Here is a 12958-nt window from a genome sequence, read left to right on the forward strand (position 1 = left end):
TTCTCGCATGAAGACAAAATATAGTTATCATAGCAACTATCAAAATATAATTATTCTATTGAAGTGTCACATTTGTCCATTAGTCAAGAACAGTGATGTGAGATATTATTCTTGCTAGATGCACATGATTTTCCGATAAACCAAAAATAGTTAAACACATATTAAACATAACTTAATCCTCATATGAAAACGTAAAAACAACTACTTAATGAGTTCCAAGTGGTTTAAGATGAAAAACCATCAAAGACTCAGGCGAGATACAATCTTGACCATTTATAATATAAAAAAAAAAGTAAAACGAAACATCAAACAGAATATTCGTCAATAATTCAATTTTTTTTGAGTCACACTTTATAAGAAAACAAACATGAAATTGCAAGTAGGAACATTTTCATCATGCCTTTTTTTTTGTTTTTTTTGGTAAAATTCATCATGCCTTTGTTAAAAAGACAATGGACCACTCTAACTAGAATTATATTCTCTCTTACTAAAAAATAAACATTGTTGATCACTTATTGTCACCACGTCATTTGATTTTTTTTTTGGATAACTCATCTTTGATAAAATGAAAACCATCACTACTCTATTTCTCGCAACAAGTTGTCACTACTTAACTTATTAATGAGCTCCGCAAGTATGGACAAAGCAGGTCTGCAATTTCTGGCGATCTCCTTATACCGTTTTAATATAGATAAAATGGGTTCACAGAAAGAAGTATTATTGATGCTTCATGCTTGTATATTTATATATGAAAAGTTCCAAAAGATATGCATAGATAATTAAATATATGGTAACAGAGCTCAACTAACGTGCTGACGTTTTGTTTCTCTCGTTTAACAAGGTCTCACCTCATTTTCCTTTTTTTTTTTTTCTGACGTTTGAAACTATATACTAATTTAATTTAAGATTGCACGTGAAGAAGATAGACACAAAACATTATCTCGTACTTTTTTTCCAAGCAACTATAGGAAATAGGCATTGTGAACTTGACCAAAATTTGATTTCAGCTTTCATTCTTTTTTTCATCACGGTGAATTTGTTCAGAGAAACTTTGTGGTCTCTCATTTATAGTAGAAATTATAGAATACGTGGCTCAATTGGTGTAAAATGTGATTTTGCAATTCATTTTTAATTAACAAATTTGACTAGTCCGCTAGTTCGTATAATTATTGGAAGATATTTAATGTTCAAAGTGGTGATGGTGATTGTGATATCCAACCATAAAGATGGGCTTGATTCTATAAATATCATCTTGGATAACTCTAGTTGAAGCAAAATTTCAGTTTCTGACTGTGAATTTAAAGTATTGATTTTTATTATTTATTTTTAATCTCACATCGGTTAGGAGTTAGGAGTGACTTATAAAGTCACATGGGCGCAAGATTCTGGATGGGGTTCTACCTAACCTATGGGCCTTGTTGGGCTGGGTTAGATTTCATGGAACACATGACAACTCATGCCTTATGCAGAAGTGATGGATATATAGATCAATAGAGGCAAAAGGTAGAATCATGTCATGTTTCTTCCATCACAGTAATGACGTAGCATTTATGTGCAGGGCTGTATAAGATTAGGACTTGTTGCAGATTAAAACAGTTTTCAGATCTTAAGACTTGATTTCGAAACCATGTTAGTAAATAATTCCTCTGTTTCAAAAGTAGCAGAAACAGAGTCCCCTTAACATTTATTTGGAAAAATATTATTATGAACAAAAATAATTTATAAAGAGATGATAACTAAATAGTAGTACATATGTAAGTTCACTAACCAATTTGGCGATGAAATTACACGTGAAGGAATTTGAATATTATCTAACAAGCAAAAACTAGCTTCATTAAACCAATTGAATCATATATTTAGATGTCCGATGGTGATGGTGACGATGAAGGAGAAGCAAGAGAAGGTCCCATGGCAGAAGGAGACATCTCGCCGCCTGCAGGCATGTCTTGAAGAACAGCCAGAATCCTACGGATGCTGATGGATCTCGCTGACCGGAAACTATAAGCTCTCTTCATCGTCTTTGACGTAGAGAAAACCCTCGAAGATTTAGATAGTATGAGATACACAAGCCCTTGAATCAGAGCAAAAATGCTCACTTTCATTAACATGCCTTCAAAGCTTCCTTCCATTGATATTTCAAACATTCAGGCAAGAATTATTGGTTCTGTTGACTTTTTTTGTTTGTTGCTGTCTTGAGATCGATGTTTCTAATCAGGCAAAGTCACTTGTTTATATAGAGAACGAAAAGAGAAGATGGCCTTATTTGACCAGAGGTAGAGACCTCGAAGCTACAAAATAAAAGTACTGTATATATGTAATTTATCGCATGGAAGATTTCCATTTAAACTTTGAATTTTTATCTGGTCAAAGTAGACGCGTGTTTTTTTTTTTTTTTTTGGGTATATGTAGTAGAAAGTAGAAACAAATGCTAATTCAACCTCTTTGTACAAAAAAAAAGGTCAAAATTCTATCATCGGAAACAAAACGACAAAGAACATGTTGTCATGAGATACGTTTTGTTTATTAAACACGTTTTTTTTTTCAGAAGAAAAAATCAAGAGTCTCTAAGACAGCAATATTCAAATTGTCAATTTAGATGATCCAAATCCACTTTCTGACTAAAAATCAAGCTCCATGGTATTCAAACAGAATTTCACTGAACTAGCAAACAATTTTTTCCGCATTTATCACTCTTTGAGAGTAGTCCTCAATACACGTTGATGTCCCAATGGATTTCCAGGAATGTTTCTGCACCGCTGCCTCGGTTTACCGGTATTATTGCCTGTCATCAAATCATTATTCGCCGATGAATTCTTCATCCCTCGACATAATTTCATGTGTGAATGCATCTTCTCAGGTTTGAACATCTTCCCACATTGCCTATATTATGAATCATAAACGTCACGATACAGATTATGTTGTGAACATAGGGAGTGATAAAAAGGAGGGGCTTACGAGCATAATGGAGCCATGGAAGGCTTGCTTGAAGCAACCTTTGGTTTACAAAACTCAATTGTCTCTTTCATCTTTATGCCACTCCATGCTCCTTCAAAGCTTTTTCTATGATATAAACCACACAAAAATATTATTAAAAAAAAAAAAAAAAACACACACACACAAAATGAGAAATCTCGTTTTTACCAATTTGATTCAATTATTATATGGTATAGAGATAATATTATATGATTTAGCATGAGAAACCGGCAACATAAAAAGTAAGGATTTTTAGTTAATATATACACATACACCAAAGATTAGTCCCAATCATATGTGGCATTAATTAACAGCTAAAAAAGTAACTAATTTTAGGAATTAAACGATTTTTGATTAATTGAATAAAAATATGAGTAATGATGAGTACTTTGGAGCGTACCGAGCATTGTGCTGTTGGTGGTATTGGTATCTGCGTTCATCTTCCCAAGCCGGACCAAAAACCCCAGACCTAGACTTATTCAAAGGCACCAATACGGCATCGTTTGTATCCAAACCACCACACTTCATCAAGTTCCGTAACACGTGAGAGGCACGTACGCTTGAATATCTCTCACTCTTGATGTAACTCGAAGACGACGTCGTCGATGATACACTCGGTCGACCAGACTCCACGTCGTTACCCGACCCGTTTTCCGTCGAACCATCTCTTTGGCCGGAGACTTTTTTCGGATCTTGTTTCTTAAGAACGAAACCTTCTTCGTTCGTGGTGGATTCCTCCGTGACTGTCGACGTTGTTGCCGTCGATCTCTGTGAGCAGAAGACCGGAGACTCTTTTTGGATCTTCTCCGACCTTAGTTTCGACTTCTGGAGTTTTTCTTCAGCGTCTGTTCCGCCGACACCACCGTTTCGTGTCACCCAAGCTTTCTTCTCCACGTAAGGAGAATCCTCTGTTTTTTGAAAAACCCTAATTAAGAACCCTAACAAACCAGTAATCAAATATAGTTGTAATTATGTGACATACCTTTTGGAGAGCTTAGAAGAATCTCAGATCCTTTGAGGACATATTCATTATCAGAGATAGGAGTAATAAGATCATCGTCCAATAAATCTTGCCATACATAACCATTCTTATACCTCCTGCGATTTATTAATTGACGGATAAGTAACGTAATCAAGAATGTGACAAAAATCAATCTTTTGATAAAGTTCTACCTCTTACAAGACCAACAAAATGCGTCAGGCATCGCATCGCCTCGTGCGTCCGCTAACCATTTTTTCACATCTGTGTTTTAAACACAATTTAGACGAGATTTTGTTGGTTGGAATTAAAGAGATTAATTAATAAAAGAGGAGAGAATTAACCTCGTAGAAAGACTCCATTACGAGAGAGATGATGAACACGCAAGAGATGAGGATGGTCAACGTGACCCGAACGGCTAAGGAAATAAACTAAATTCACTCTTCTTACTTCTCCTCCTCCACCATTACTTTCCATCTCTCTTTCTCTCTTTTTTTTTTTGGTCTTCAATTTTATTCTCTGTGTCTTTTACAAAAGAACTTATATAAGCCAAAGCTACTTAGATTTTTCAAAACTCTAAAAGAGTTTTCGCTTCCCTGCTTTTGAGACAAGAAAGAGACAAAGGATCGGACTAAAACAAGGGATTTCTTTCTTTTGTTAACTTATATACACCCTATTAAATTGATTTGTAGATAGAAAAGTTAAATCTTATTCCCAAAAAATAATTGAATTTTGAATGTTATTAAAATATTTGAGTAAAAGACAAAAAGAAACAATGAGACATGTTTGTGGAGACAAAACCAAACAAACGCATAGATAAAGATGAAAAAGTCTTTGCGGATTAACGGAAACCGCACATTTCTCGGACTACTCCAAAGAACAAATATAGGGTTTCGAGATCACTCACCTTTTATTTGTTTTCTTGATAAAATATATCTTTTGATTTTCTTTCTCTTTTTTTCTCTTTTAATGCTATGATAGTGCATAAAAATCAGAAGAATTTACTGAAACATATCTTAAAGAGAAAAAAGGTTTAGTAAGAAGAGATCTGTAGGAGAGTTTTATGGGTTATGGTTAAGTTGGTCTTAGTCTATGTAAAGCTAAAAATAGAAAGAAGATAAAGTATTCTCAGCAGATTTATCGTGATTTAGCAACTTAACATATACATACACAGCTATGAGAAAAAAGAATGGTATTTTATAGGCAGAATATCTACATATATGGTATGAGATGTTTTCGAATATTTACATATTTGGATATTGAATATTTACAAATCAGAAGACAACAAAAAAAAGCATAAACAAATCCCGAAAATTGTTATCTGTACTTCGGTAGTCTATTAAGGGAATGTTGCATAGTCTAGGGATACGGAATCGAAGATGGAAAGAAAAATGATTTATTTGCGGTGTTATCCCTTAACATGAATATACTATTTTATTTTCGGAATTACCCCAATATACTAGATTCTATCCGTAAGAATATAATTGAACAGAGTGAAAAACATGTTCAATATTGGTTTTGAGTTTGAGAGCATTAAAATTGATCATTTCACAATGAGAAAATGGCAAATTCTCCAAACTGAATTCAGTTACATTTTTCAAGACCATTCACATTCTCATTGGCTAATAGAAAGAAGAAGACAAAAACATAGATTCAAAGAACATATATGTATAAAACTCATTACCTATGAATTCCATATTGATGATCTTCTTCATCATCTTCATCTTCGTCTTCATACATAGACTTCATAAATGGCTCAGCATCACGAGGCGTCTTAGCCCCACCACCAACGGGTTCTTGATTGTTAACGGTAGCACCAGCGACCGCTCCCACAACGGTTGTTGCGGCGGCTGCTGTGACTGCAGCTTGTCTTTTAGTGGCAGAGTATTGTTGAATGACTAATACCGAAGCATGCATTGTGAAATTCGACGAAGCTAATGTGTCCCCTATTGTGCCTAGCTCAGGACTACTGCTCCAATCGTTTAAACCGGCAGTCACCGGAGTTTCTGAGTTATATCCTCTTCCGACAACGTAAAGATCATAAGAATTGTTGTCTTCCATTTCTCTGATCGTAGAGATCGTGTCTTGACCATCGTTGACCACTTTTTCGATATATTTAACGGAAGAATCATTCATTGTCTTGAAATTAAATTCGTAGATGCACTCATCGTCCACTTGTTTCTCCCTCTCGTACTCCGCTGCAACTTTCCCGGACGAGATTAGAGCTTCGCGTCCAGGGACGAATCTTACCACAGTGAGTTTAATCACGTGTTGTCCGACCATTCGCCAGGCGTATGATAACGCCTCGCGGTCGTCTGGACCACCCACGAAGAGCATTGCGACTTCTCTTTTCATTGCTTCACCACGGAACGACTCAGACCGGACCATGGCCATACCACGGTCCACTAAAATCCCGACCGAGCAAGGGGCGTGGCTCAAAACGTTTTGGTTAATTTCAGCGTGAGAAGAGTTTCCTTCTCCCATCCGACCGTCCGGTGTCAAGTGTTTGTGGTAAGGCAATATGATGAAACAAACTCGCTTGTCCTCGGCTAACGCGCAGATATCTTCGTGCATGGTTGCGTAAGGAGAGACTGCGGTGATGGTCTGAACCGTCATTGCGTCGTTGTTGACTTCCATAGCTTCGAAGGTCTCAGCGATTTGGTCGGACTCTGCTCTGACTCTGTCCGAGAAGTTAGCTTTTGGTTTGCATTCGTCGTTCATGATTAGCAGCGAGGCCGTGGTTCGACCGGTGAGCTCCACGAGGTGAATGGCGAAAACGCTGAGAGGTGATTGTTTGGTTGGGTTTGAGACTTGTAAGAGATTGGTGATCCCAGAGACATTGGGGAGTATATGGACGCAAGCTAAGACGCGAAACTCTGTTTCTCCTTTGATCTTTTGGACCGTACGGTACTTGTAATGAACAAGTTTTTTCTTGGGCTTGTATGCAACCGCGAGAAGAGGCTCGACGACTAGTGACATCACTAGAAGCGCGATCGTCATATGAGTATACATTGGACTATCCAGCGCCTGCAAATGGTTTTTTTAGTTGGAGAATTTAAATAAAATTGATTATAACGCTGAAATTTCACTTTTTTTTTTAAAAAACAATGAAAATTATTGCTGACAAAAACAAAAATAATTTATTCTATGAGTAAAATAATGTTTAGAAGAATAATGATTAATGAAAGATTTCTCTATGGTTCATGTTTCACTCACTTATATCGTATTCAACTTTATATTTCCCTAGACTCGGAAAGTGTCATATGCAATAAAAGAAAGTTGATTGATTGATTAGTACCTTAGTATCGCGACCAGCATTAAGAACGACCAGCGATAAAGTTCCCTTGGTGTTCATAAGGGCTCCGATAGCGAATGCGTCACGCATAGGCATATGCATGAATAAAGAGGTGACCACGGTAGTCACGATCTTTACTAAGAAGGAAGAGCAAATGACTACAACCATCATGAACTTGTCAGTGTAGTCGAGCATGAAACCAATATCTGCTCGTAACCCACAAATGATGTAGAAGAGAGGCATAAGGATCCCGGAGAGGAAGTCATGGAGCTTCTCCTCGATCATGTTACGTATGATGTGGTCGTGCGGAATGGAGAGACCGAACAGGAATGCCCCGGTTATGGAGTGGACCCCGCATGCGTCTGTGATCAGGCCGCATAGGACCACACCTCCTAAAATGAACCAAACGTGGGTGTCTCCGACGTGACCTGCCTTCACGGTCTTGGAGAAGATCCATGCTATTCCCGGACGGATCACAAATATGCAGAGGAGGACGAAGATTGCGGTGACGACTATCACGAACGGCATAAATTTGTTCCATGTCCCTTTTTAACCACCAAAAAGAAAATAACAAACGAATAAACATCAGAATATATTTAAAGGTTGTAAGTTTTTGGGTATTAGTTTGAGTTTTGGCGTGTGGTCCCAAATATTTTAAACTAATTGTAGGAAACTTTTACCTGCTTTGCTAAAAGAAGCGAACCCAAAAACGAGGAGGACCCATGTGCACAAATCAGTGATAATGGCTGCACACATGGCCGTACGGCCCATATCGGACCGCAAAAGCTTAAGATCCGCAAGGATCCTTGCCAGGTCAGGGAAGTTGGTACAGGCTAGCGCGACAGACCAGAAGACGCAACCAGAGATGATCTTGTCTGGATGGCCATTTCCCGGGAGATAGTAAAGAAAGGCACCAACAGGTAAAGCAACAAGAAGCCCCGCAAAGGCGATGATGACCGGTTTGAGCTCGGTGATCCGCACCATCCTCAGGTCCATCCCTAGACCAAGGAGGAAGATGTTGTAGACAAGAGCTAAGTTTGCGAATGTCTCAAGAACCATTGTGAATCTGTAGGGGAATACATGGGTGACTATGAAAGGTGTGTTCCCAAGCACACTTGGGCTAAATAATAATCCACACTGCAAAAATAAAATCACAGCAAGTTAAGACACGGAACTAGAGAGCCAGAAAAACGGACGTAGCAAAATTTTGATAGGAATTTTGCATACGCACGAGGATCTGAGCTACGAAAGGAGGAAGATAAAAGGGTCGGGTTATATAGTAGAGGACGCGATAGCTAAGGTTCGCGACAAAGAGTTGCGTTATGAAGAACGGAAGGGAAGAGGCGAGCGTACTTCCGCTCTCCCATCCTTTTTGTTCTCTCTTCTCAAAGAGAAGACTTTGATCATAACACACAATTTTTCCAAAACGCGATATCTCAATATCATAGCTAGGATTCGTCACATTAAGGGGGGCTCCGGAAGACATCTCCTCCTACGATGGCTGGTCGGAAACCCCAAAAAAAAATGATAATATTATGTGTCTGAACCCAACGTTAGGTTCAGACAAAACGTTGGGTTCATATAGAAGTCTTAACTGCAATAACAACTAATATACAACCTCTTTTAAGTTTTCAGACTTGATGGCTAATTATAGATGATGTATTAGCTGTCATTGGGGAATTAATTAACCACTCATTTTAAAATGGAATTTTCTTTTAAATTGGACTTATCAGATTTATGTTTTTGCTGTTAGCAGCTTTTTTAAACGGCTGGTTGAAAATGAACACTTGATTCAACACATTTTTGTCTGATTTCTAATTGTGCAACATACTTACGGTTTACAGATTTTGGTCTTATTTGATAACGACGACTCTTCCTAATTCAGTTTGGATCTTTAGATACTATCGATTACAAATCTTAAATAAAAGTTATAGATATTAACGTTACAAACAGCCAGAAAGGATAGTCTTTTGATAGTCTAATATTTAAATTGTAAACAAAAGATAAGAATATTTATTTTATTTTTCCTTTTTTTTTTTTTTTTCGTCTGAATGATATTGATAAAACTTCGAAGGATACAACGACCGGCGGAAAAAGATAATATCCCCGGTAAGATAAGTCGGCGGAAAATGGATATATCCCCGAAGACAAGAGCCCAAAAGAGGGAAACTAATAAACAACCGATGATACAACGATAAGCTAAAACTTAGAAAACAAACCTAGAGTCCTCCAATGAGTGAAATGACAAGGAACCACGAGAATCTAAAGAAAAAAATCTGAACTAGGAGCTAAGGGACCAACGCACAATTGCCTTATTTGACTTGTGGAGAGGAACCGAATCAAAACCCATTGTATAGCTCTTCTCTCTGCTGAAAGAAATGATAGAGCTTTGGATAGTATTAAACGTTCCAAACCAACCTCGAGAAGACGATAACCTCAAAACTGGTAGAGATACCGCCTATGATGGCAAAAAGTGACCCACAAACTCCAAAACGAAGCAGATCTTAATGAGACAGAAGAACCAACCAAAGAAAATGAGCCTAGAGCCAATGGCAAATAGCAACGAGTCCGTCTCTTCACAAGAAGAGATTTTCCAGGACATTCGATGCCAAACACAACACCACGAACAACTCAGATCCATCTCTCACCACGAACTGACCGGAAACGCCACCAAGCCTCGCTGAGCAGCCAAACCAAACCAGAAACGACTTCACATCCCACCTGGGAGGGGGCCGCCGCAAAACTCGAGCAAAGAAGCTGCTCCAAGAACAGAAACTTCACCCTCTTCCTCACGAACAAGTAAAAACCCATCGCAAAAAAGAGACTCACCGGAACGAGTAAAAGGCTAGAGAAAGAAGAAAAGACAACAAATTACACTAAAGAGGCACAACGCCGGTGCTAAAGGAGCCACCGGACGTTGGCCGAACATGAGCGGCGGCTGGTTTGTTTTCAGAAAAGAGAGGAGAGAGAAGAAAGCAAATTAGGTTTTTTTGTCTATGTTTTGCAATGTAAAATGATAATGATTTTATTTTTCCATTTAAAGAAGACACTTTTGGTAATAATTAAATATACAAGTAATAGAATACAATAAATATGCAACGAGAAAAATATTATTATTTTATTACTATAATGTAACAACTATCAATCCATATCTAGAGATCCTTTAAGAGTTGACAAGACTTTTTAGAGTAAAGACTGAAGACGATGACTGACTTTTTAGAGTGAAGCAATTTCTAGATTTTTCTAAGTCAAATTCTCCCGGAGATGCTTCCGTGAATGACAAATTACTACTTTTAAGGGTAATCCTCTGTTACGATTTCTCTCTTCGTTTTTAGTTTTCGTTTTTCTGCAATTCCAATTAGTTCTCAGCTCTCTGTGCTTGCAATGGAGATTTGATAAACAAACAATCAGATTGGCTGAAAAACCCCATTTATCATCCAGGGTTTGCTTCAGAATGCTTTTGAGTCATTAAAGTTCAACACTTTATGCACTTGGGTTCTTAATGCTGCTTTGTGTTTACTCTGATCTAGTGGTGGAGCTTTTACCCATTTACTTGTCTTTGTTTTTGATGCTGTTGTTGTTGTGATCTGTTATGCATACTTCAAATTTCTTTTCTTTCTTTGCAGATTTTGGATACCAATGATTGTTGCAACGCTTTGTGTTTAAAAGTCCATTAGTAGTAGATTGATTCAAGAACAAATCATGCTTACTCTTTCCGAGTTTCATGTGATACCTTTACTCTTCTTCATTACGCTTCTTTCGCCATTGCTCTCCACTGCCAGACCTATCAACATTTGGCCAAAGCCGAGATTTCTCTCATGGCCTCAACAGAAAGCCATTGCCCTCTCTCCAAATTTCACCATCCTTACCCCTGAACACCAATACCTTTCGGCCTCTGTAACACGTTATCTCAACCTGATCCGCTCTGAGAATTACTCGCCTCTCATTAACCGTCCTGTCAAACTTACGAAAGGTTACACCTTGAGGAACCTTGTAGTCATTGTTACCGATCTTTCTCTTCCGCTTCACCACGGTGTTGATGAGTCTTACAACCTCTCCATCCCCATTGGCAGCGTTTCCGCGCACTTGTTGGCTCATTCGGCTTGGGGAGCTATGCGTGGCCTTGAGACATTCTCTCAGATGATTTGGGGAACATCTCCTGATTTGTGCTTACCAGTTGGAATTTATATTCAGGATTCTCCTTTGTTTGGCCATAGAGGTGTTTTGCTCGATACATCGAGGAATTACTATGGAGTAGATGATATAATGAGGACAATTAAGGCCATGAGTGCAAACAAACTCAATGTGTTCCATTGGCATATTACTGATTCACAATCTTTTCCATTAGTGCTTCCTTCCGAACCTTCACTCGCTGCAAAGGGATCTTATGGACCAGACATGGTATACACTCCCGAGGATGTCTCAAAGATTGTTCAGTATGGTTTTGAGCATGGTGTTAGAGTACTTCCTGAAATAGACACTCCTGGTGAGTCAATTCTTGATTTGCTCTTGTACAAGAAATTAGCTTGGTTCTAATGGATACTGATAAACTCCACAGGCCATACAGGATCATGGGGAGAAGCGTACCCGGAAATTGTGACATGTGCCAATATGTTCTGGTGGCCTGCTGGAAAAAGTTGGGACGAGCGGTTAGCTAGTGAACCTGGGACTGGTCAGCTTAATCCCTTGAGTCCTATAACATATGAAGTTGTTAAAAATGTCATAAAAGATGTCGTTAAGCAATTTCCAGAATCTTTCTTTCATGGAGGTGGAGATGAAGTTATCCCAGGCTGTTGGAAAACCAATCCTGCGATCATTTCTTTCTTGTCCTCTGGCGGAACACTAAGCCAGCTTCTTGAAAAGTACATAAACTCGACATTACCTTACATCGTGTCACAGAACCGCACAGTTGTTTACTGGGAAGATGTTCTGTTGGATGCACAAATCAAGGTGGATCCATCATTTCTACCTAAAGAGCACACAATCTTACAGACTTGGAATAACGGTCCTGCGAATACAAAGAGAATCGTAGCTGCTGGTTACAGAGTAATTGTCTCTTCATCAGAGTTCTACTATTTAGACTGCGGTCACGGCGGGTTTCTAGGGAATGATAGTATATATGATCAGCAAGGAAGCGGCGGCGGCTCTTGGTGTGCACCATTCAAGACATGGCAAAGCATATACAACTATGATATAACCGATGGTTTGCTCGATGAGAAAGAGAGGAAGCTGGTGCTAGGAGGAGAGGTTGCATTGTGGTCAGAGCAAGCTGACTCGACGGTTTTAGACTCACGTCTTTGGCCACGTGCCTCCGCGTTGGCGGAGAGCTTGTGGTCAGGGAATAGAGACGAGAGAGGTGTTAAGAGATGCGGTGAAGCCGTGGACCGGTTAAACCTGTGGCGGTATAGGATGGTGACGAGAGGGATTGGAGCTGAACCTATCCAACCATTTTGGTGTTTGAAGAATCCTGGAATGTGTGATACAGTCCATGGTTCTCTTCAAGATCAATAAAAAGAGAAAGTTTCGAAATTGGATCCGAGTCTAAGAAAGCAGAAACATGCTCTTGAATAATCTTGATCAGGCTCTTTTGATTGTTGTACTTTGTTTGTTTTGTAGTTGTGGGTTGTAATCTCACATGCTAAAGTTTGTGGGGTTTTTCATCAATAGTTGAAAGTTATGGGGTTAAAGTGAAAATCTTCTTTATTTACCGT

General features: G+C 38.6%; 4 protein-coding genes across 5 annotated transcripts; 1 reads left to right on the top strand and 3 right to left on the bottom strand.

The window, feature by feature from the left end:
* Positions 1-1677: 1677 nt before the first annotated feature.
* On the bottom strand, positions 1678-2215 carry LOC9328362. Its single transcript, XM_002892254.2, has one exon. The coding sequence runs from the start codon at positions 2142-2144 to the stop codon at positions 1857-1859; it is 288 nt and encodes a 95-aa protein (XP_002892300.2). The 5' UTR covers positions 2145-2215; the 3' UTR covers positions 1678-1856.
* A 214-nt stretch (positions 2216-2429) lies between these two features.
* Positions 2430-4801, bottom strand: LOC9328363 (protein UPSTREAM OF FLC). Its single transcript, XM_021010898.1, has 6 exons — positions 4297-4801; positions 4147-4216; positions 3956-4071; positions 3374-3881; positions 2956-3060; positions 2430-2880 (listed from the first exon to the last, which is right to left on the bottom strand). The coding sequence occupies exons 1-6, from the start codon at positions 4427-4429 to the stop codon at positions 2688-2690; spliced, it is 1125 nt and encodes a 374-aa protein (XP_020866557.1). The 5' UTR covers positions 4430-4801; the 3' UTR covers positions 2430-2687.
* Positions 4802-5450: 649 nt separating this feature from the next.
* LOC9328364 (cation/H(+) antiporter 23, chloroplastic) lies at positions 5451-8993 on the bottom strand. Its single transcript, XM_002892256.2, has 4 exons — positions 8479-8993; positions 7928-8384; positions 7251-7792; positions 5451-6979 (listed from the first exon to the last, which is right to left on the bottom strand). The coding sequence occupies exons 1-4, from the start codon at positions 8731-8733 to the stop codon at positions 5633-5635; spliced, it is 2601 nt and encodes an 866-aa protein (XP_002892302.1). The 5' UTR covers positions 8734-8993; the 3' UTR covers positions 5451-5632.
* Positions 8994-10407: 1414 nt separating this feature from the next.
* LOC9328365 (beta-hexosaminidase 2) lies at positions 10408-12950 on the top strand. 2 transcript variants are annotated; one of them, XM_021012319.1, is made up of 3 exons: positions 10408-10546; positions 10874-11733; positions 11806-12950. In XM_021012319.1, the coding sequence occupies exons 2-3, from the start codon at positions 10950-10952 to the stop codon at positions 12756-12758; spliced, it is 1737 nt and encodes a 578-aa protein (XP_020867978.1). In that variant the 5' UTR covers positions 10408-10546; positions 10874-10949; the 3' UTR covers positions 12759-12950. The 2 variants fall into 2 exon arrangements, with proteins under 2 accessions (XP_020867978.1, XP_020867979.1); XM_021012320.1 differs by lacking the exon at positions 10408-10546 and adding an exon at positions 10560-10779.
* The last annotated feature ends 8 nt before the right edge of the window (positions 12951-12958 follow it).

The sequence above is a fragment of the Arabidopsis lyrata genome, assembly GCF_000004255.2.
Source record: "Arabidopsis lyrata subsp. lyrata unplaced genomic scaffold ARALYscaffold_1, whole genome shotgun sequence".
Taxonomy (NCBI): domain Eukaryota; kingdom Viridiplantae; phylum Streptophyta; class Magnoliopsida; order Brassicales; family Brassicaceae; genus Arabidopsis; species Arabidopsis lyrata.